This window comes from Ranitomeya imitator, chromosome 4, assembly GCF_032444005.1.
Source record: "Ranitomeya imitator isolate aRanImi1 chromosome 4, aRanImi1.pri, whole genome shotgun sequence".
Taxonomy (NCBI): Eukaryota; Metazoa; Chordata; class Amphibia; order Anura; family Dendrobatidae; genus Ranitomeya; species Ranitomeya imitator.
Window position 1 is genome coordinate 507,693,958 of NC_091285.1, and position 20,608 is coordinate 507,714,565.

The 20,608-nt window shown below is 43.5% G+C and overlaps 1 protein-coding gene across 3 annotated transcripts in view; it reads left to right on the forward strand.

Annotated features, from left to right (window-relative positions):
• Positions 1 to 20,608, forward strand: part of DTWD1 (DTW domain containing 1) — a 44,530-nt gene that overhangs the window by 10,435 nt on the left and 13,487 nt on the right. For 2 of the 3 annotated variants that reach the window (XM_069766043.1, XM_069766042.1), the window contains exons 4-5: positions 1,684 to 1,827; positions 1,927 to 2,182. In XM_069766043.1, the coding sequence (XP_069622144.1) occupies positions 1,684 to 1,827; positions 1,927 to 2,182 (400 nt within the window). The remainder of the gene's footprint in view (positions 1 to 1,683; positions 1,828 to 1,926; positions 2,183 to 20,608) is intronic. The other variant, XM_069766044.1, reaches the window with a different exon arrangement.

Sequence of the window (20,608 nt, forward strand, 5' to 3'; positions counted from 1 at the left end):
AATTCTGGTAAAGCCCCTAAATGGTCAATAAACTTCTTGAATGTGCTTTTGAGCAGGTTGAAGGTGCAGTTTTTAAAATGCTGTCACTTTTGGGTATTTTCTGTCACATAGTACATGGCATGACTATGAAGTCATTTCAAAAGGGATGATGTCCCCCCAAATAATTTGGTTTTGTAAATTTTGTCGGAAAAGGGAAATTGCTGATACATTTTATCCCTTAAACTTCCTAACAAAAAAATTTAAGGGCATACAAATTTAAAGTTTGAAAGTTGCAACATTTTCCAATTTATTTTTTGACAAATTTTAAATATTTTCATTATTAAACGCAAATCATATCTACTTAAATTTACAACTAATATGAAGTATAATATGTCACGAATAGCAACCTCAATCACAGAGATAATTTGAAGCGTTCTAGAGTTGTTTTTACCAAAGTTATGATATTTTCACCATCAAACATGAGTCATATCGAAGATATTTTGCCACTTTCATGAAGTACAATATGTCATGAGAAAACGTTCTCCGAATTGCTTGAATCCTTGGAAAGGTTCCAGAGTTAACACATCTTAAAGTGACACTAGTCAGAATTGAAAAAAATTGGCCTGGTCATGAAGGTGAAAACAGGATGGGGATGAAGGGCAGGGGTTAATATACACCACAACAAGCATGTTGTGTATAAAGCTATGTTCCCATAGCGTTGTACCTTCACATCATTGGCTCTGTAAGGGCTTACATCTGAAGACCTGGAGAACGGGGATTGGCGCATGGGCGCCGACGGGGCCATTAACTGTGGTGATGCAGATGGAGTCACTGTGTGTTCCGCCAGACATCGTTTTCTACCACATCCGCCTGTTTGATGCAATCTCCAAGACGCAGTTGACCACGTCTTGGTGCCCTCCTCAAATAGGTGGATATGGCCGAGAATGATGTCAGTCAGAGCACACTGTGACTCCTATCTGCATCACTACAGTCAATGGCCTGTAAGTACATACACCTGAATCCTGTTTTCAGACGTAAACCCCAACAGACTCAGTGTCATGAGGGTAAAATGTGAAGTAAACATAGCCTCAGAATCAATGTGTCTAAAAGAGTTTTATGGGCGATTGTTTAGCTGGCGCATTTACATGGACGCCGTTTCATCAGTAACCTATTTTCGCTGCTGTGTCAATTGAATCAGTTTACAATGGCACATGATGTGTTAAAGCGACAGAATAACTGTTCAAACTAAGTACTGCCACTCAGTGCTCAAAGGCGTGTCCACACATTTTAACTACACCTTTCTTCCTACTTGGTTTTCCCTTTATCTCCAACCCTCTATAAAGCCAGACCTGTCAATCAAAGAAGAGACAAGGAGATGGAGATACAGGAAGAAAAAGCAGGTGGGATGGTGTATACAAATGGCCCGCTGTGATGCAGGGAGCGCTTGCACGTGTTTTCAATAGTCATTCTATGCTGACAGAGTCCCTTTAAACTGCTAGTATCAGTGAAAACACAGATCTTCACAGTTGCCGCAGGAGCCCAGGTTCCAGCACCTAATTGCATGGCTGCTGCCTCTGTACCGAATGTAATCAGCATAACAAATCTAGCTATCATGGAGCACAAACAGACATCACGTCAGTATACATTACATAGCATTAAGTGGTTAAAGAATCCACACATTTACTTATTTTATTTACATTTTAGCTTCCTGTGAAAATTGATATTATTAAACATCCAAATGAAACAGATGGCAAAAGTACTGCTGCCCATGCAAAATTGCTGGCACATGAAGATGTGACCATGTATGTATACCCATCTATTCCAGATTATGACAAACTGGTTCATGAAGTAAGTTATATTCGCACTATTATACCATAAGAACACATTTGTTAACACGGTAAAATTCAGGTTTTAATGCCGATGTGTATTTCTTGTTCATTCTTGAAGGTTATACTGGTATTTCCTGGTCCAAACGCAGTCTCACTCAAAGATGGGCTTAAGTTTCTGACACAATCTAATAATGAGAACAAGGATTTTTCTGAACCAAATATTAAACATCCAAGACTAGATACTAGCAAAAGTGACATTGAAGATAAAAGTATGATGGTCCCTGGAGTAAATATTAATTATTTGAAGAAAGTTGTATTCATTGATAGCACGTGGAATCAAACAAACAAAATCATATCAGACGAACGGCTGCAAGGTAATAAAAGTATCCACTTTTTCTGATTATAAAACTGATATCAAGCTCGTTTTCACAGAGGGCCACATCAGCATTGTTGTTGCTTACATCTGTAATTGTAAGAGTATATACTGTAAATATAACTACTCTTTAACAATATTGTTCAATAAACCTGAGACACTGTATCACTCATCATCTGCACTCATTGATCATGTCCTGGGAATAACAAGCAACAATACAAAATCAGATAAATTTTTATTGAATACTAGATGGCAGCCCGATTCTAAAGAATCGGGAGTCTAGAATCCATATATACTTTATTTATTCAAATGTAAGAATAATACAATTAATAAATAATAGTAAGAAAGAACAAAAAATGGCTGCACTCACCAGCTCTTGACAATTCTTGTTATTTAAGGTACAGTTACACAGGATCCATGAACATGCTTATGAGGGGAGGGATGAAAGACATCAGACGACAACTTTGCGTGTTGTGGCAAATGCCACAACAACGGTTCTTTGCTTAAGAACAATGTCAGGTAGTAGGAAAATAGTCAGTTAATAATAGGCAATAGTTCTTTGCAGGAATGCAGATATTAATAAATAGGCAGTTTATATTGCAGAGAAATTGCTGGGCAATAATGGACAATGTCCTTATGTGGCAAATAATAGAGCAATATACCCAATGTGGCAAAGAAGAGGTTAATAAAGGGCAGTCTCTCAGTATAACAGTCAGTGAATAATAGGCAGTATATGGAGAAAACACCAAACAAAAGTTCAAAATTGGTGTGAAAATGTCACTGAACCACTTCACAACTAAATATATATAGTTTTGGTAAATGGTATTATCATTTTTTTGACGAAATTCGGCAGGAGCTTGAAGAGCAATGTCACTGGGCCCGCCTCCACGCAGTAGAAACTTGCTGTGAGGTAAAAATTCAAAAATCACACCAAAATGGCGGGCGGAGTGTGTCACAGTACGGCACGTTTCTGATTGGTCGCTCGCAGCAGGCGGCAACCAATCAGACACTGGACACTGTTGACGTCACTTATCTCCGGACATTAGCTCCGGACATTAGCTCCGGACATTAGCTCCGGACAGGAAGTTGGCACAAATTGCAGGAAGTAGTATTCTAGGCAATTATATATTAGATGACAGAATAAAACATGTATTACTCATGACATTAGATTTTACACAGGTAACAATTGTTAATGAAAAATATCCCTCCCCCTACCCTGTCCCCTCATCCCTGCCCTACCCTTAGAGACCATAACGTAAGCATACAACATTCCTCACGTTGTACACATAATCAAATAGCGTACTATCACAACACCTGAAAACCTCTTATAGCGTCACATATCATTTCCAACGCACTAGTTCCAGTCAATCCACGGTTGCCATAACTTATGGAAAAGATCCAACTTGTTTCTCTTGGTGTAAATACTTTTTTCCAGTAGAAGTATATGATCAGTTTGTGTAATAAAGTCTCTTCTAGTCGGAGGTTCCGCTCTAATCCAAAATTTAGCTGTCAGCTTTCTTGCAATAAATAATCGCGCAATTACCATTTTGGTCGACTTGTCCGTTGTTATTTCTTCCAGGTATCCCAATATGCATACCAATGGGTTTCTAGGGACAATGCACCCATTCACCAATTCAATGCGATTCAATACCACTATCCAGAAGGAAGACAATCTAGGACAATGCCACAGCATATGCAATATACCCGCCTCTGATTGTGAACGCCTTGGGCATTCAGAATTAGGCCTCAGTCCAGCTCTGAATAACCTTTCAGGGGTTTTATAAGCCGTATAGATTACAAATAACTGCGACAACCTCCCGGGTTCACTCATAGATATGTTAGGCACATATTGTAAGATCGATTCCCATCTATCATCATCAATCTCTCCCAGTTCATCTTCCCATTTCCCTCTAGCCTTAATAGGAAAGGCAAATAGAAGATCCCCATATACCTCCGATATCGCCCCTCTCGTACCGCAATTCTTAAGGATAAATTCCAACATAAGATCTACTTGCATCACTATGAGCCTCCTTCTACTTTGTGTCTGATATGCGTGACGAATCCGGTTATATTGGTACAGCTCTGAACACGAACTGGAATTCTTCCTGTAACACCTCAAACGATTTAAGACTGCCCTGGCTGACTAGCTGACCAATCAATCTAATACCTGCCTCCTTCCAAACCCGAAAACCCTTCATTTGCCTAAATTCCTGCAAATATATGTTGTCCCATATAGGAAAAAACCTAGTAAAACCATTCACCCCTTTGATATGTATCACGTTTTCCCAAACCTTCACTCAAACCTTCAAACTTTCACTCAATGACCCCATCTTTAGTAAGTACCTCAAGCTATTGGGCGTTTGTCCCCTCCCTGTCTCATCCCTCCAGCCTTTAAGATGTTGACACTGTGCCGCTAAGAAATAAAACCAAGGATTAGGGAGCGCCAAACCAGACTCCGTTTTGGGCCTCTGTAATATCTCTTGTTTGAACCTTGAGCTCTTCCCCCTTTCCCCCCCCCCCCCCGTCCCTCCTATATTAGTTCACCAAACATTGATTTAATCCTACGAAACCTACACTGCGGGATCCAGATAGGAGAATTGTGCAGCACATAAAGCAGTTGCGGCATCACAATCATCTTTAAAAGATTCACCCTACCAACTACCGACAGGTGTAATTTATTCTATGCCAAAATTTTTGTACGTATTTTTGCAATAGTGGGCTTAAAGGGACTCTGTCACCTGAATTTGGAGGGACCAATTTTCAGCCATAGAGGCGGGGTTTTCGGTTGTTTGATTCACCCTTTCCTTACCCGCTGGCTGCATGCTGGCTGCAATATTGAATTGAAGTTCATTCTCTGTCCTCCATAGTACACGCCTGCGCAAGGCAAGATTGCCTTGTTCAGGCGTGTACTACGGAGGACAGAGAATGAACTTAAATCCAATATTGCAGCCAGCGGGTAAGGAAAGGGTGAATCAAACACCCGAAAACCCCGCCTCTATGGCTGAAAATTGGTCCCTCCCAATTCAGGTGACAGAGTCCCTTTAAATTTAATTCCTCAAACCTTGTTAGAGGAAGGGCAATATGAATCCCCGAGTATTTACATTTCTGAACCATCTTTAACCCCTTAGCGACCGCCGATACGCCTTTTAACGGCGGCCGCTAAGGGTACTTAAACCACAGCGCCGTTAATTAACGGCGCTGTGGAAAAAGTGAATAGCGCCCCCCAGAGTCGGATTTTCTCCGGGGTCTCAGCTGCCGGGGGTAGCCGATACCCCAGAGAACATGATTCGGGGTTTTTTTACCAACCCCACATTTGCGATCGCAAAAAAAAAACCGCGATCTCTTTTTAATTTCTCTGTCCTCCGATGTGATTGCACATCGGAGGACAGAGAAAAGGGGTCCCAGGTAGCCCCCCGATACTCACCTATCTCCCCCGGTGCTCCTCGTGGCTCCCGGTGGGCGCCGCCATCTTCAAAATGGCGGGCGCATGTGCAGTGCGCTCGCCGGCCGGCACCGGGGGAATCTTTGGGGTCTCGGCTGCCGGGGGTAGCCGAGACCCCAAAGAACATGATCGGGGTCGGTTTTACCGACCCCTGTTTTGCGATCGCCGGTAATTAACTATTTACCGGCGACCGCAAAAAAAAAAAAAAAAAAGTAAAGTGTAATTCTCTGTCCTCTGATGTGATCGCACATCAGAGGACAGAGAAATAGGGGGATTCGGGGACCCTAGCATACTCACCTGTGTCCCTGGGTCCTCCTGCTGCTCCTCCTGGCTGCCGGCAAAAGAAAATGGCGGGCGCATGCGCAGTGCGCCCGCCATCTGTCTCCATCTGCTGGCCGGCAGGAGAACAGCAGTTGGGGCTAAAATTAGGGTTAGGTTTAGGGGTAGGGTTAGGGGTAGGGTTAGGGCTAGGGCTAAATTTAGGATTAGGGTTGGGGCTAAATTTAGGGTTAGGCTTCTTTCACACTTACGTCGGTACGGGGCCGTCGCAGTGCGTCGGCCCGACATACCGGCGCACGTTGTGAAAATTGTGCACAACGTGGGCAGCGGATGTAGTTTTTCAACGCATCCGCTGCCCAATATATGTCCTGGGGAGGAGGGGGCGGAGTTACGGCCACACATGCACGGTCAGAAATGGCGGATGCGACGTACAAAAAAACGTTTCATTGGACTTTTTTTGTGCCGACGGTCCACCAAAACACAACTGATCCAGTGCACGACGGATGCGACGTGTGGCCATCTGTCACGATCCGTCGGCAATACAAGTCTATGGGCAAAAAACGCATCCTGCGGGCACATTTGCAGGATCCGTTTCTTGTCCAAAACTACGGATTGCGACGGATGCCAAACGACGCAAGTGTGAAAGTAGCCTTAGGGCTAGGGTTAGGGTTAGGGTTGGGGCTAAAGTTAGGGTTAGAGTTGGGATTAGGGTTATGGTTTGGATTAGGGTTGGAATTAAGGTTACGGTTGGGATTAGGGTTAGGTTTGGGATTAGGGTTAAGGTTAGGGTTGTGATTAGGGGTGTATTGGGATTAGGGTTAGGTTTGAGGTTAGGGTTGAGATTAGGATTAGGGTGTGTTGGATTTAGGGTTTTGATTAGGGTTATGGTTAGGGTTGACATCATGGTTGTTTTGGGGTAAGGGTTGTGATTATGGTTAGGGTTAGTGATTAGGATTATGGATCAGGTTGGGATTAGGGTTAGGGGTGTGTTGGAGTTGGGTTGGAGCTAGAATTGGGGGGTTTCCACTGTTTAGGTACATCAGGGGGTCTCCAAACACGACAGCCAATTTTGCGCTCAAAAAGTCAAATGGTGCTCCCTCCCTTCTGAGCTCTGCCGTGTGCCCAAACAGTGGGTTACCCCCACATATGGGGCATCAGCGTACTCGGGATAAATTGGACAGCAACTATTGCAGTCCAATTTCTCCTGTTACCTTTGTGAAAATAAAAACTTGGGGGCTACAATGTCTTTTTTGTGAAAAAAAATATTTTTTATTTTCACGACTCTGCATTCTAAACTTCTGTGAAGCACTTGGGCATTCAAAGTTCTCACCACACATCTAGATAAGTTCCTTGGGGGTCTAGTATCCAAAATGGGGTCACTTGTGGAGGGTTTCTACTGGTTAGGTTCATCAGGGGCTCTGCAAGCGCAACATAATGCTCGCAGACCATTCTATCAAAGTCTGCATTCCAAAACGGCGCTCCTTCCTTCCGAGCTCTGCCGTGCGCCTAAACAGTGGTTTACCCCCACATATGGGGTACCAGCATACTCAGGACAAATTGGACAACAACTTTTGGGGTCCAATTTTTCTTGTTACCCTTGTGAAAATAAAAACTTGGGGGCTAAAAAATCTTTTTTGTGGAAAAAAAAAATATTTTTTTTTTTCACGGCTCTACGTTATAAACTTCTGTGAAGCACTTGGGGGTTCAAAGTGCTCACCACACATCTAGATAAGTTCCTTAAGGGGTCTAGTTTCCAAAATGGTGTCACTTGTGGGGGGTTTCCACTGTTTAGGCACATCAGGGGCTCTCCAAACGCGACATGGCGTCCAATCTCAATTCCAGCCAATTCTACATTGAAAAAGTAAAACGGCACTCCTCTTCCAAGCTCTGCGGTGCGCCCAAACAGTGGTTTACCCCCACATATTGGGTATCGACGTACTCAGGAGAAATTGCATAACAACTTTTGTCGTCTAATTTCTCCTGTTACCCTTGTGAAAATAAAATTTGTGGGCAAAAAGATCATTTTTGTAGAAAAAAATGCGATTTTTTTTTTTTTTTTTTTTTTTTTTTTTTTTTTTTCAGGGCTCTACGTTATAAACTTCTGTGAAGCACATGGGGGTTCAAAGTGCTCACCACACATCTAGATAAGTTCCTTAAGGGGTCTAGTTTCCAAAATGGTGTCACTTGTGGGGAGTTTCCACTGTTTAGGCACATCAGGGGCTCTCTAAACGTGACATGGCGTCCGATCTCAATTCCAGCCAATTCTGCATTGAAAAAGTCAAACGGCACTCCTTCACTTCTAAGTTCTGCGGTGCGTCCAAAAAGTGGTTTACCCCCACATATGGGGTATTGGTGTATTCAGGAGAAATTGCATAACAAAATTTATGGTTACATTTCTGTTTTTACACATGTGAAAATAAAAAAATGGTTCTGAATTAAGATGTTTGCAAAAAAAAGTTAAATGTTCATTTTTTCCTTCCACATTGTTTCAGTTCCTGTGAAGCACGTAAAGGGTTAATAAACTTCTTGAATGTGGTTTTGAGAACCTTGAGGGGTGTAGTTTTTAGAATGGTGTCACACTTCGTTATTTTCTATCATATAGACCCCTCAAAATGACTTCAAATGTGATGTGGTCCCTAAAAAAAAATGGTGTTGTAAAAATGAGAAATTGCTGGTCAACTTTTAACCCTTATAACTCCCTAACAAAAAAAAATTTTGTTTCCAAAATTGTGCTGATGTAAAGTAGACATGTGGGAAATGTTATTTATTAACTATTTTTCGTGACATATCTCTCTGATTTAAGGGCATAAAAATACAAAGTTTGAAAATTGCAAAATTTTAAAAATTTTCGCCATATTTCCGTTTTTTTCATAAATAATCGCAAGTAATATCGAAGAAATGTTACCACTAACATGAAGTACAATATGTCACGAAAAAACAGTCTCAGAATCAGCGGGATCCGTTGAAGCGTTCCAGAGTTATAACCTCATAAAGTGACAGTGGTCAGAATTGCAAAAATTGGCTCGGTCATGAAGTACCCAATTGGCTCTGTCACTAAGGGGTTAATTTTGTAGGAATTCCCACCTCCCCTCGACCTTCGTTATCCCCGTCTATCGGCAAAACACATGATTTGTCCCAATTAATCATAAGTCCCGAAAACTGCCCAGATTCCTCAATTAGAGCCACCGCGTTACTAAGGGTCACCTCCGAATCTTCTAAGAAAAGTAAAATGTCATCAGCATATAAGGCCATTTTTTCCTTCTTTGTCCCATAAACAAAGCCCTTTACCTCATGTGCTCCTCTTATTTTAGCAGCCAAAGGCTCTACAGCTAAAGCGAAAAGCAACGGGGACAACGGACACCCCTGTCTCTTACCTCTAAATAGTGAAAAGGTCTCTGACAATTTATTGTTTACTCTGATTTTCGCCGTTGGAGCGGAGTATATCAACCTCACCCAAGAGATATATTTGGGCCCAAACCCCAGGCATTCCAGCACCAACCACAAGTAATTCCACTCTACACAGTCAAAGGCTTTGTGGGCATCCAAAGACACCACTACTCTCTTACCAGCATTATCAGCTGGAATTTGCATATTTAAATATAGCCTCCTTAAATTGATTGCCGTAGATTTATTGGGCATAAAGCCAGATTGATCCGGATGAATCACCTTGTCAATCACATGAGTCAGTCTGTTCGCCAAGGCTTTCGCCAAAATCTTTATATCTGCAGTTAAGAGTGAAATTGGTCTATAAGACTCTGGTAGCTGTGGATCTTTGTCAGCTTTAGGGATGACCACAACAATGGCCTCTCTCATAGATGGAGGCAGCACTCCCCTCCCCAACGAATCATTAAATACCCTTTCCAATCTGGTTATTAATTCTGCATTAAGAATTTTATAAACCTCAGGCGGGATGCCCTCTGCCCCTAGAGGCCTGCACCGCCACGTCTGCCAAAGCCGCCTTCAATTCTTCCTCTCCAAGCAGCTTATCCATCCACTCACTGTCCTCCTTGCTTAATGTGGGTAAATTAACCTCTTCCATATATTTATCTATCTCCTCTTTTCCCTTTTGCACCCTAGAGGAATATAGCTCACTGTAAAATATCCGGAAGACTTCTAAAGTTTGTTCCCCCTGAGTAACCACATTACCCTCCTCCGATTTTATGTCATATGCATGAGAAGAATCCCGTTGCGCTAAAGCCACCATTGAAAGCAAATGTCCCACTTTCTCCCCCTCCGCATAAAATGCCTCCTTTTGAAATGCTAGCAACCTCTGTGCCTTAAGGTACTGTCACACTAGACGATATCGCTAGCGATCCGTGACGTTGCAGCGTCCTCGCTAGCGATATCGTCTAGTGTGACAGGCAGCAGCGATCAGGCCCCTGCTGGGAGATCGCTGGTCGGGGAAGAAAGTCCAGAACTTTATTTCGTCGCTGGACTCCCCGTAGACATCGCTGAATCGGCGTGTGTGACACCGATTCAGCGATGTCTTTGCTGGTAACCAGGGTAAACATCGGGTAACTAAGCGCAGGGCCGCGCTTAGTAACCCGATGTTTACCCTGGTTACCATCCTAAAAGTAAAAAAACAAACACTACATACTTACCTACCGCTCTCTGTCCTCCAGCGCTGTGCTCTGCTCTCCTCCTGCTCTGGCTGTGAGCGTCGGTCAGCCGGAAAGCAGAACGGTGACGTCACCGCTCTGCTTTCTGGCTGCCCGGCGCTCACAGCCAGACCAGAAAAGCAGAGCGCCGAGGACAGACAGCGGAAGGTAAGTATGTAGCGTTTGTTTTTTTACTTTTTAGGATGGTAACCAGGGTAAACATCGGGTTACTAAGCGCGGCCCTGCGCTTAGTTACCCGATGTTTACCCTGGTTACCGGGGACCTCGGGATCGTTGGTCGCTGGAGAGCTGTCTGTGTGACAGCTCTCCAGTGACCAAACAGCGACGCTGCAGCGATCCGGATCGTTGTCGGTATCGCTGCAGCGTCGCTATGTGTGACGGTACCTTTACGCTTATGCAGTTGATTAACTTCCGCCTGAGCCACCTTCATTCTGTTTTGCGTATCCCTTGTGTATTCAGTGATTAGCGCTTCCTCAGCTGCCTTCAATTTCTCCATCACAATTTTATCTTGGTTTTTAGACATAGTCTTATGCCTTGATATATCCCGAAGATACGCCTTCATAGTATCCCAAACTACATGACCCCCGGAACTCCATTTACTCTAAAAAATTCCGCTAGTTCCTCCCCAACCTTTTCCATGTCCAAGAGCTGTAGCCAGAAAGGGTGAATTTTCCATCCCATCCCCACCAAATTCCCCTGGTCTACCAAATGTAATGACACCAGCACTGGACTATGATCTGATAGAACCCTAGGCAAGTACTCTACCTGTTGTACTAAATTATCCATCTCTTCATTCCCCAAAGCTACATCAATACGAGACAGAGAGCCATACGTCGCCGAGTAGCATGAGTAAATATATTTATCTACATTACGTACCCTCCATAAATTTATCCATCCTATTTCCCTTAGTTACCAAAAGGCGTCACATTCCCTTCCCCTCTCAGCAAAGCATGTCTACCCTTATCCCAATGATCATTAGCTATGTTGTTCACATCACCCATTATGAGCAAAGGAATCCCAACCCATCTGCCTGATATTTCCAGAATCTCCTGTAACTTTTTCTTAGAATATGGTGGAGGAATATATAATGACACTATACACGTTAAACAACTTACATACTGCCAACACATATTGACCATCTTTGTCTATTATCACCTCTATCTCTTCAAACGGGACACTTGTATGTATCAGTACTGACACACCTCTGGCGTAAGTTGAGAACGTCGAGTGATACGCCTTTCTCACCCATCTCTTCTGCAACATAGCTACTTTTTCCTCCACCAGGTGTGTTTCCTGAAGGCATATCACTGAGGGTCTCTGTTTCATCACATATTGCAATATTGCTGCTCGCTTCGTAGCATTTGCAAGACCCCTGACGTTCCAACTTAAAATTTTAATTTTCCCTCCCATTATGTTTAATAAAGACGAAAATTTGAACCATTCCCACTATGGCCTCTAACCCACCCCCATCCCCTTCCCTTCCCCCTCACCAACCCTTCTTTTCCCATCACTAGATCCCAAGTGAAGCAACTCCCTTGCTTCTTGTTCACCCCCCTTCAAGAACTTTATCAACTCTTTAAGTTAAGATCAAACTTACTCTCTCTATACGAGAACTGGGAACACTGTTTTACAGCCTAGAAATGCATCCACATCCCTGCTATACCTCTCCCACCCACCTATATCAAATTAAAATGTCCTTGCGCCGCCGAACACAACCAACTCAGAACAATAACATAACAAGTCATATCAAAAGTGACCCATGGCGATCAGTTTTAAAATAACTTAATAATATTCAGGGGTTATTAACTGTCCCAAGAACACTTAGAACCAGCTTCAGCGGGTCCGCTCCACTCCAATATGCTTGGCATTGAGATCCAGCCATTGAGTTGCCTCCTCCGGATTTTGAAAAAAAAGCACCCGATCCATAGCCACCATCTTGAGTTTAGCCGGATAGATCATTGAATAGCTCAAGCACAAGTCTCGCAGTCTCCTCTTGACCTCTCCAAACTTCATCCTAAGCTTTTGGACCACTGCAGAATAGTCAGGGTAAATGGAAATCCGATTCCCATCAATAGTTAGTCCATCACAATTCCTGGCCTTCCACAGCAGGATATCTCGGTCTCGATAGTTCAGAATTTTGGCCAGGATAGCTCTCGGGGCAGACCCCTGAGGCAGAGGTCTAGTAGGAACCCGGTGTGCTCTTTCAACCGCAAATAATTTGGTGAGGCTGTCACCTCCCACAGTATTTTTCAACCATGACTCAATGTACTCAGTGGGAATACTCCTTTCCACTTTTTCTGGCACACCATTGATTCTCAAATTATTCCTACGGGAACGGTTTTCAAGATCATCAGTCTTAAACTCCAACTCTGCGATACACTGGATGTATTTTTTTTCCCTTTTCAACAGTTCGTTAGCCTGATCTTCAACACTCCCCAAACGCTCCTCCACTCTCTTCTCAACTTTGCGCATAGCCGAGTTGAGGGACACCATCTCTCCCTTTAAGTCATCCACTCGCAAGTTCAGAGCAGCAAGAGCAGATTTACAGTACATCACCACTGAGAATATGTCTTTTAACGTCGGTTCCTCCATTTCAGCCATCTCCACATTCAGACATATCAGCTTGTGAGGCCATCTCAGCAGGTAATGTGGCTCCCTTCTCAAGAACTGTATCAGCTCTCACCGGGGACCCCCGCTCCAACACACACTGCTCTGTGCTCCGTCACTTCCATTCAACAGTTCCCTAGAGTCACTTATTCCTCCAGATCCCTCACCTTCAGCCTCCGATCGCAGTTTCTCAGCCTCCTCCGACCTTGCAAACCGCTCCAACTTGGCACTCACGTCCAGCTTCTTGCAATATGTGGCACTTGCCTTTGCCGCCTCCTCTGCAGACTCGGCGCCATCTTGGATCTGAGAGCTTGCCGCCGGCTCCTTTTGCTTCCTGCGCGTCATTCCCGGACCTGGACATCTCTCCACCGGGCTCCGCTTGTTCCCCTTGGCTCACCGGGTCCCGGGCACTCCTGGGCACTTTATAGACGTTAGGCGGCGCCTCAAAAATACTTTATTGCTTTAAGTGCAGCGGGAGAGATCCAGCGCACGTCCTCTTGCATCGCTCACTAGGCCACGCCCCCGTGTGGATAAAATTTAATTCAACTAGATTCCTTGGTTGAAATTCATTATATTATAATTTTAATTCAGGTTTTTTAAAACGCTTATCTATTTTGTTTTCTGGCTAGATATCCTACACCGCTTTCACCTGGTGAGCGTGTATAGTCCTGGTTTTAGATCATGTTCTACAGCAATCCATAATATAACTTGGAGGTTGCGTGATCTGTGCTTAGTCAGTCATCTGTCACAGCTGTGAGTAATATAGCAGGGAGCTTGCCATCAGTGATGCATAATCTGTGCTTACTGCTTAGTCATGTCAGAGTTGTGCATGGGTAGGACGCTCAGAGCTGTGCATACATAGGACGCTCAGAGCTGTGCATGGGTAGGACACTCAGTGCTGTGCATGGGTGAGACACAGCTGTGCATGCATAGGACACTTAGAGCTGTGCATTCATAGGATGCTCATGGCTGTGCATGGGTAGGACACTCTGAGCTGTGCATGCATGGGATGCTCAGGGCTGTGCATGCATAGGAAACTCAGAGCTGTGCATGCATAGGACGCTCAGATCTGTGCATGCATAGGACGCTCAGATCTGTGCATGCATGGGACGCTCAGATCTGTGCATGCATGGGATGCTCAGATCTGTGCATGCATGGGACGCTCAGATCTGTGCATGCATAGGACCCTCAGCTTTGCATGCATAGGACACTCAGAGCTGTGCATGCATAGGACATTCAGAGCTGTGCATGCATAGGACACTCAGATCTGTGCATGCATAGGACACTCAGATCTGTGCATGCATAGGACACTCAGATCTGTGCATGCATGGGACACTCAGATCTGTGCATGCATGGGACACTCAGGGCTGTGCATGGGTAGGACACTCAGAGCTGTTCCATTGCCCATGAGTTGCTTACAATAACAAACACAGGGAGCAGCAAGGGAGGCTAAGTGCTGGACTGGAGGAGAGTAAGTAATTCACAGTTTGTTTGTTTTTTTTAAAACAAATTTCAGTTGATTGAGAGGGGTTTTCTGAAAATGGAAAACTCCTTTCAAACGCATAATCCCAAAAAAAAATTCCAAGAGTATTACTCTACAATTAATAGTCCTATCTTTAAGAAATGAAGTGTCCTTTTGAATAGGAAAAAGACAACTTTTTAATGTATGAATGGGCAAATTGGGAGTCATCCTGACATGTTACTGCTTTCTCTTCAGATGCAGAGAGGCATGTCCCAAACAGGGACTCCCCTGTATGACATTCATAGCCATTTAAAAGTTTTTCTTATTTTAAGATCTATCATTTAAAATGTACTTTAATTGTGGGAAAACCTCTTTAAGTTCTGACATATTGTGCATTTTGGTTCATCAGTGTTCAAGATGTTCCCGTTCTCTGTAGTAATGGCTGAAATTCAACTCATTTTTATTACATATCTGAGCGACGTGGCCTATAATATAATTTTGGGTACATTTTATTTGGCACTTTGTGCTAAACAGCGCTATTTTGAAAGTTGGCCTTTGGTTCAGGTTACGTTTCCATTTGTTTAAAGGCTAAAGTGAAGCAAATGTCAAAACCTTTTTAAGTTGTGTACCTTTTGAAATTGTGTATTACATGAAAGCTTTGTGAAACATTGTTGCGTTCTTAATCTAGATTGCATGTTTCAAAAGGGAACCAACTTTAACACGTGCTGGATCTGACAAAAGCGAGAGGCGACAGACACCGCATAAGATAGAGGAATGTGAAAGCATGTGTTTGTTTTCTTTACATGCAGTTATGCTGCTTTATTTGCCATGAACTATATGACTTTGATTTCCATACTGTGATGAGATTGAGGATGATGGTTACATCTGTATTGGACGTATACAAATATGAAACCATGAAAAGGAGAACAGATCTGAAATATTCATCACAAGGGACAATTATTTATTTTTGCAACCTGCCCCACACATGTAAAAACATTGGATTAATTTAACATCTGTTATTTACCACTGTCTTTTTTTGCTTACCCAGCAGTGTTTCATTTCACGTGGTCTGCGACAATACATGCGTAGTACTACAGAAGAATGTGCCATATGGAGACAGAAATCAATAGTTGGCTATTGTTGCCCATTGGGCTAGTTTACCTTAATCTCATATGGCCAATAAAAGATAATGGATTGTGGTATTAAAGGGCTGTCAACATGCTTAAGAGCTTTTCCAGGAATACACATTGACGTCCTATTCTTAAAGAAGACCTTTCACAGGATTTTTTAAATTTCAAATGGAGTATCTCCAATTATTACACTGATTCTGGAACAGATTTTGATTTTTTTCTGTGCCTCCAAGGTGATTGGAGGAGACACTCAGTGTAAATTAAAAAATCCAGGAAAAAGTATTTTTTAATTTCTTAAGAATGGGGTGACTTTTTCACTTTCATTTTTTTCCCTCCTCTTCTTCCAAGAGTTGTGCCTTTTTTTATCTTTTTGATTTTCAGTTGACATAGCCAAAAGTGACACCATTCTAAAAACTGCACCCCTCAATGTGTTCAAAACCACATTCAAGAAACCTTTCAGGTGCTTCAAGAGAACTGAAGCAATGTAGAAGGAAAAAACATTTAACTTTTTTTCCACAAAAAAATTCACTTTAGACCCAAACTTTATTATTTTAACAATAGTAACAGGATCCATTGTTTGGGCACAGCAGGACTTGGAAGGGAAGGAGAACCGTTTGACTTTTTAAACTCAAAATTGGCTGGAATTGTGAGTAGATGCCATGTCGCGTTTGGAGAACCCCCGATGTGCCTAAACAATGGAAATCCCCCACAAGTGACCCCATTTTGGAAACCACACCCCTGAAGGATTTTATCCAGGGTTATAGTGAGCATTTTTTAATTCACACGTATGACACAGAATTTGATACCATTAGGTTGTCGTATTGAATATGTCTTCATTAGTGTACAGCGCAAAACTCCAGCTTGCATCGGGTGCTCAAGAATGCACCGAATATCTCGGGAACTAAAGTAACATGCTCGAATCCACCGAAAAAAAAACATGCAGGGGTTTGCGACACTCCTGGCATACCCGAGCGTCCGATGCAAACTTGAGTAGCAAGCACTTGCGCTCATTAATAGCCTTCATATCGTCAAAAGGAACCAATAGGGAAAAATTCCCTATTGTTGCCGGGTACCGGCTAGCAGATCTCGGCTGGTGCACTGCTCCTGTGCCCACCATTTTTTTCCAGGAAGATGACGCAGGGGGACAGAGCAGGAGGTATCAGGGGACCCCATTTCTCTCTTCTCTGATATGGTAAATCATATCAGACGAGAGAGTAACACATTTTAAATCATACTTATTTTCTTTTGTGATCGCTGTTATTCGGTGAATACTGGTGATCACGTGATAGGGGACCATAAAAACCGGCCCTGATCATATTCTCCAAGGTCTCAGTTACCCCCGGTTAAATTCCTGTTGGGTGCCGGTAATGTAACACAAATGATCCAGAATCCACCCACTTCATGGAGCGGGTTCAGCATTATATGCACTACTCCTATTGGGTTTGGGTAAAACCTCTTTGAAGGGATCTAAGTTATAGACACTAGTGACATCGTCCTGTGCTATTAGTCCCTAAACCCCCGTAGGAATATACACTGCTCAAAAAAATAAAGGGAACACTAAAATCCTACATCCTAGATATCACTGAATGAAATCTTCCAGTTGTAAATCTTTATTCATTACATAGTGGAATGTGCTGAGAACAATAAAACCTAAAAATTATCAACGTAAATCACAACTAATATCCCACGGAGGTCTGGAGTTGGAGTGATGCTCAAAATCAAAGTGGGAAATGAAGTTACAGGCTGATCCAACTTCAGTGGAAATGCCTCAAGACAAGGAAATGATGCTCAGTAATGTGTGTGTGTGGCCTCCACGTGCCCGTATGGCCTCCCTACAACACCTGGGCATGCTCTTGTTGAGGTGGCACATGGTCTCCTGAGGGATCTCCCAGACCTGGACCAAAGCATCCGCCAACTCCTGAATAGTCTGTGGTGAAAGGTGACATTGGTGGATGGTGCGAGACATGATGTTTCATATGTGTTCAATCGGATTCAGGTCTGGGGAACGAGCGGGCCAGTCCATAGCATCAATGCCCTCATCTTGCAGGAACTGCTGACACACGCCAGCCACATGAGGTCTGGCATTGTCCTGCATTAGGAGGAACCCAGGGCCAACCGCACCAGCATATGGTCTTACAAGGGGTGTGAGGATCTCATCTCGGTACCTAATGGCAATCCGGCTACCTCTGGCGAGCACATGGAGAAATAAATGCCCCCCAACACCATTACTGACCCAGTGCCAAATTGGTCATGCTGAAGGATGTTGCAGGCAGCAGATCGCTCTCCACGGTGTCTCCAGACTCTGTCACGTCTGTCACATGAAAGCAGGTTCACACTGAGCACATCTGTGAAGAGCATAGGGCCCCAGTGGCGAATTTGTCAATCCTGATGTTCTGTGGCAAATGCCAAGCGTCCTGAACGTTGTTGGGCTGTGATCACCACCTCAATCTGTGGATGTCAGGCACTCAGACCATCCTCATTGAGTCGGTTTCTAACCGTTTGTGCAGCTACATGCAAATTTGTGGCCTGCTGGAGGTCATTTTGCAGGGCTTTGGCAGTACTCCTCCTGTTCCTCCTTGTACAAAGGCTGAGGTAGCGGTCCTGCTGCTGGGTTGTTGCCCTCCTAGGACCCCCTCCACATCTCCTGGTGTACTGGCCTGTCTCCTGGTAGCACCTCCAGCCTCTGGACACTACGCTGACAAGACACAGCAAACCTTCTTGCCACAGCTCTCACTGATGTGCCATCCTGGATGAGCTGCACTACCTGAGCCACTTGTGTGGGTTGTAGAGTCTGTCTCATGCTACCACGAGTGTGAAAGCACAACCAACATTCAAAAGTGACCAAAACATCTGCCAGAAAGCATTAGTAGTGAGATGTGGTGAGTGTGTCTTGATAATTGCCAATAATTTCCATCTGTTGTCTATTCCATTTGCACAACAGCATGTGAAATTGATTGTCAAACAGTGTTGCTTCCTAAGTGGACAGTTTGATTTCAGAGAAGTTTGATTTACTTGGAGTTATATTCTGTTGTTTAAGTGTCCCCTTTATTTTTTTGAGCAGTGTGTATATGCTCTTATGCAGATATTGTAGCTGTAGTGGACACTAGCGCCAGTTGATCATCTAAGCCTAATTTAAATGTGTTCATATGCATCTCCTCATATATAACTGAGATGTAAAGGCTAATCTCTCCATTGCTGCATGGTTCTGCTAAATGTGAGTGAGCTAACTAGCAATCTCAATCAAACAATACTCAATTAATATATTTAACTAGATGGTGACCCGATTCTAACGCATCGGGTATTCTAGAATATGCATGTCCACATAGTATATTGCACAGCCACGTAGTATATTGCCCAGTGACGTAGTGTATTGCCCAGCCACGTAGTATATTGCCCAAGCACGTAGTATATTGCCCAGTGACGTAGTATATTGCCCAGCCACGTAGTATATTGCCCAGCCACGTAGTATATTGCCCAGCCACGTAGTATATTGCCCAGCCACGTAGTATATTGCCCAGCCACATAGTGTATTGCCCAGCGACGTAGTATACAGCACAGAGGCACGTAGTATACTGCCCAGCTACGTAGTATATTGCCCAGCCACGTATGTAACAGGTTAAAAAAGAAACATATACTCACCCTCCGAGGGCCCCTTGTAGTCCTATCGCCTGTGTGCGGTGCACGCGGCAGCTTCCGGTCCCAGGGTTGGTATGAGCACAGGACCTGTGATGACGTCACGGTCACATGACCGTGACGTCATGGAAGGTCCTTCTTGCATAGCATCTTTGGAACCGGAACCTGCCGCTTGCACTGCTGAGGACAGCACGCACGTCGGAGGGTGAGAATAACCTTTTTTTTTTTATTATAATTATTAACATTAGATCGTTTTACTATTGATGCTGCTTAAGCAGCATCAATAGTAAAAAGTTGGTCACACAGGGTTAATAGCTGCGTAACTGGAGTGCGTTACACCGTGCTCCAGTAACGCTGGCATTAACCCTGTATGAGGGCTGACTGGATGACTGGAGGGGAGTATGGTGCGGGCACTGACTGCGGGGAGGAAAGAGCGGCCATATTGCCGCCGGACTGTGGCCGTCGCTGATTGGTCGTGGCAAAACACCCACGACCAATCAGCGACTTGGATTCCATGACACAGAGGCCGCGACCAATGAATATCCGGGACAGACAGAAAGACGGAAGTGACCCTTAGACAATTATATAGTAGATTCTCTGTAGCACAGTTCATGTACAGTACAATATACTGTATATGCTCATGATTAATATTGGAAAATGTGCACTAGTGCTTATTCAGCTATTTTCATATTTGCCAGTATATTTGTGGTGGGATTACCAGCAGGCAAAATCCCTATGATTATGTATTGTTATTCAGCATAGGCAACATTTTGTACTAGCTTATTCAGAGCTGTTCAGATACAGTAGCTACTATTTATGTAAGAACCTTACAAGTTTGCAGTTTAGCAGCATTAATAATGAGTTTTTTTCACTATTATTCAGTTAGGGCGTTTATTTATAACCACCACTCAGAATGTAAAATTGCAGTTTTATTAGTATTAATAAGTGAAGCTTTATTGATTACCGTATATACTTGAGTATAAGCCGACCCCCCTAATTTTGCCACAAAAAACTGGGAAAACTTATTGACTCGAGTATAAGCCTAGGGTAGGAAATGCAGCAGCTACCGGTGAATTTCAAAAATAAAAATAGATGCTCCATACCGTTCATTATTGCCCCATAAGATGCTCCATATAAAGCTGTGCCACATATAATTCTCCATATCATTCATTGTTGCCCCATAGATGCTCCATATAAAGCTGTGCCACATATAATGCTCTTGACCGTTCATTATGGCCCCATAGATGCTCCATATA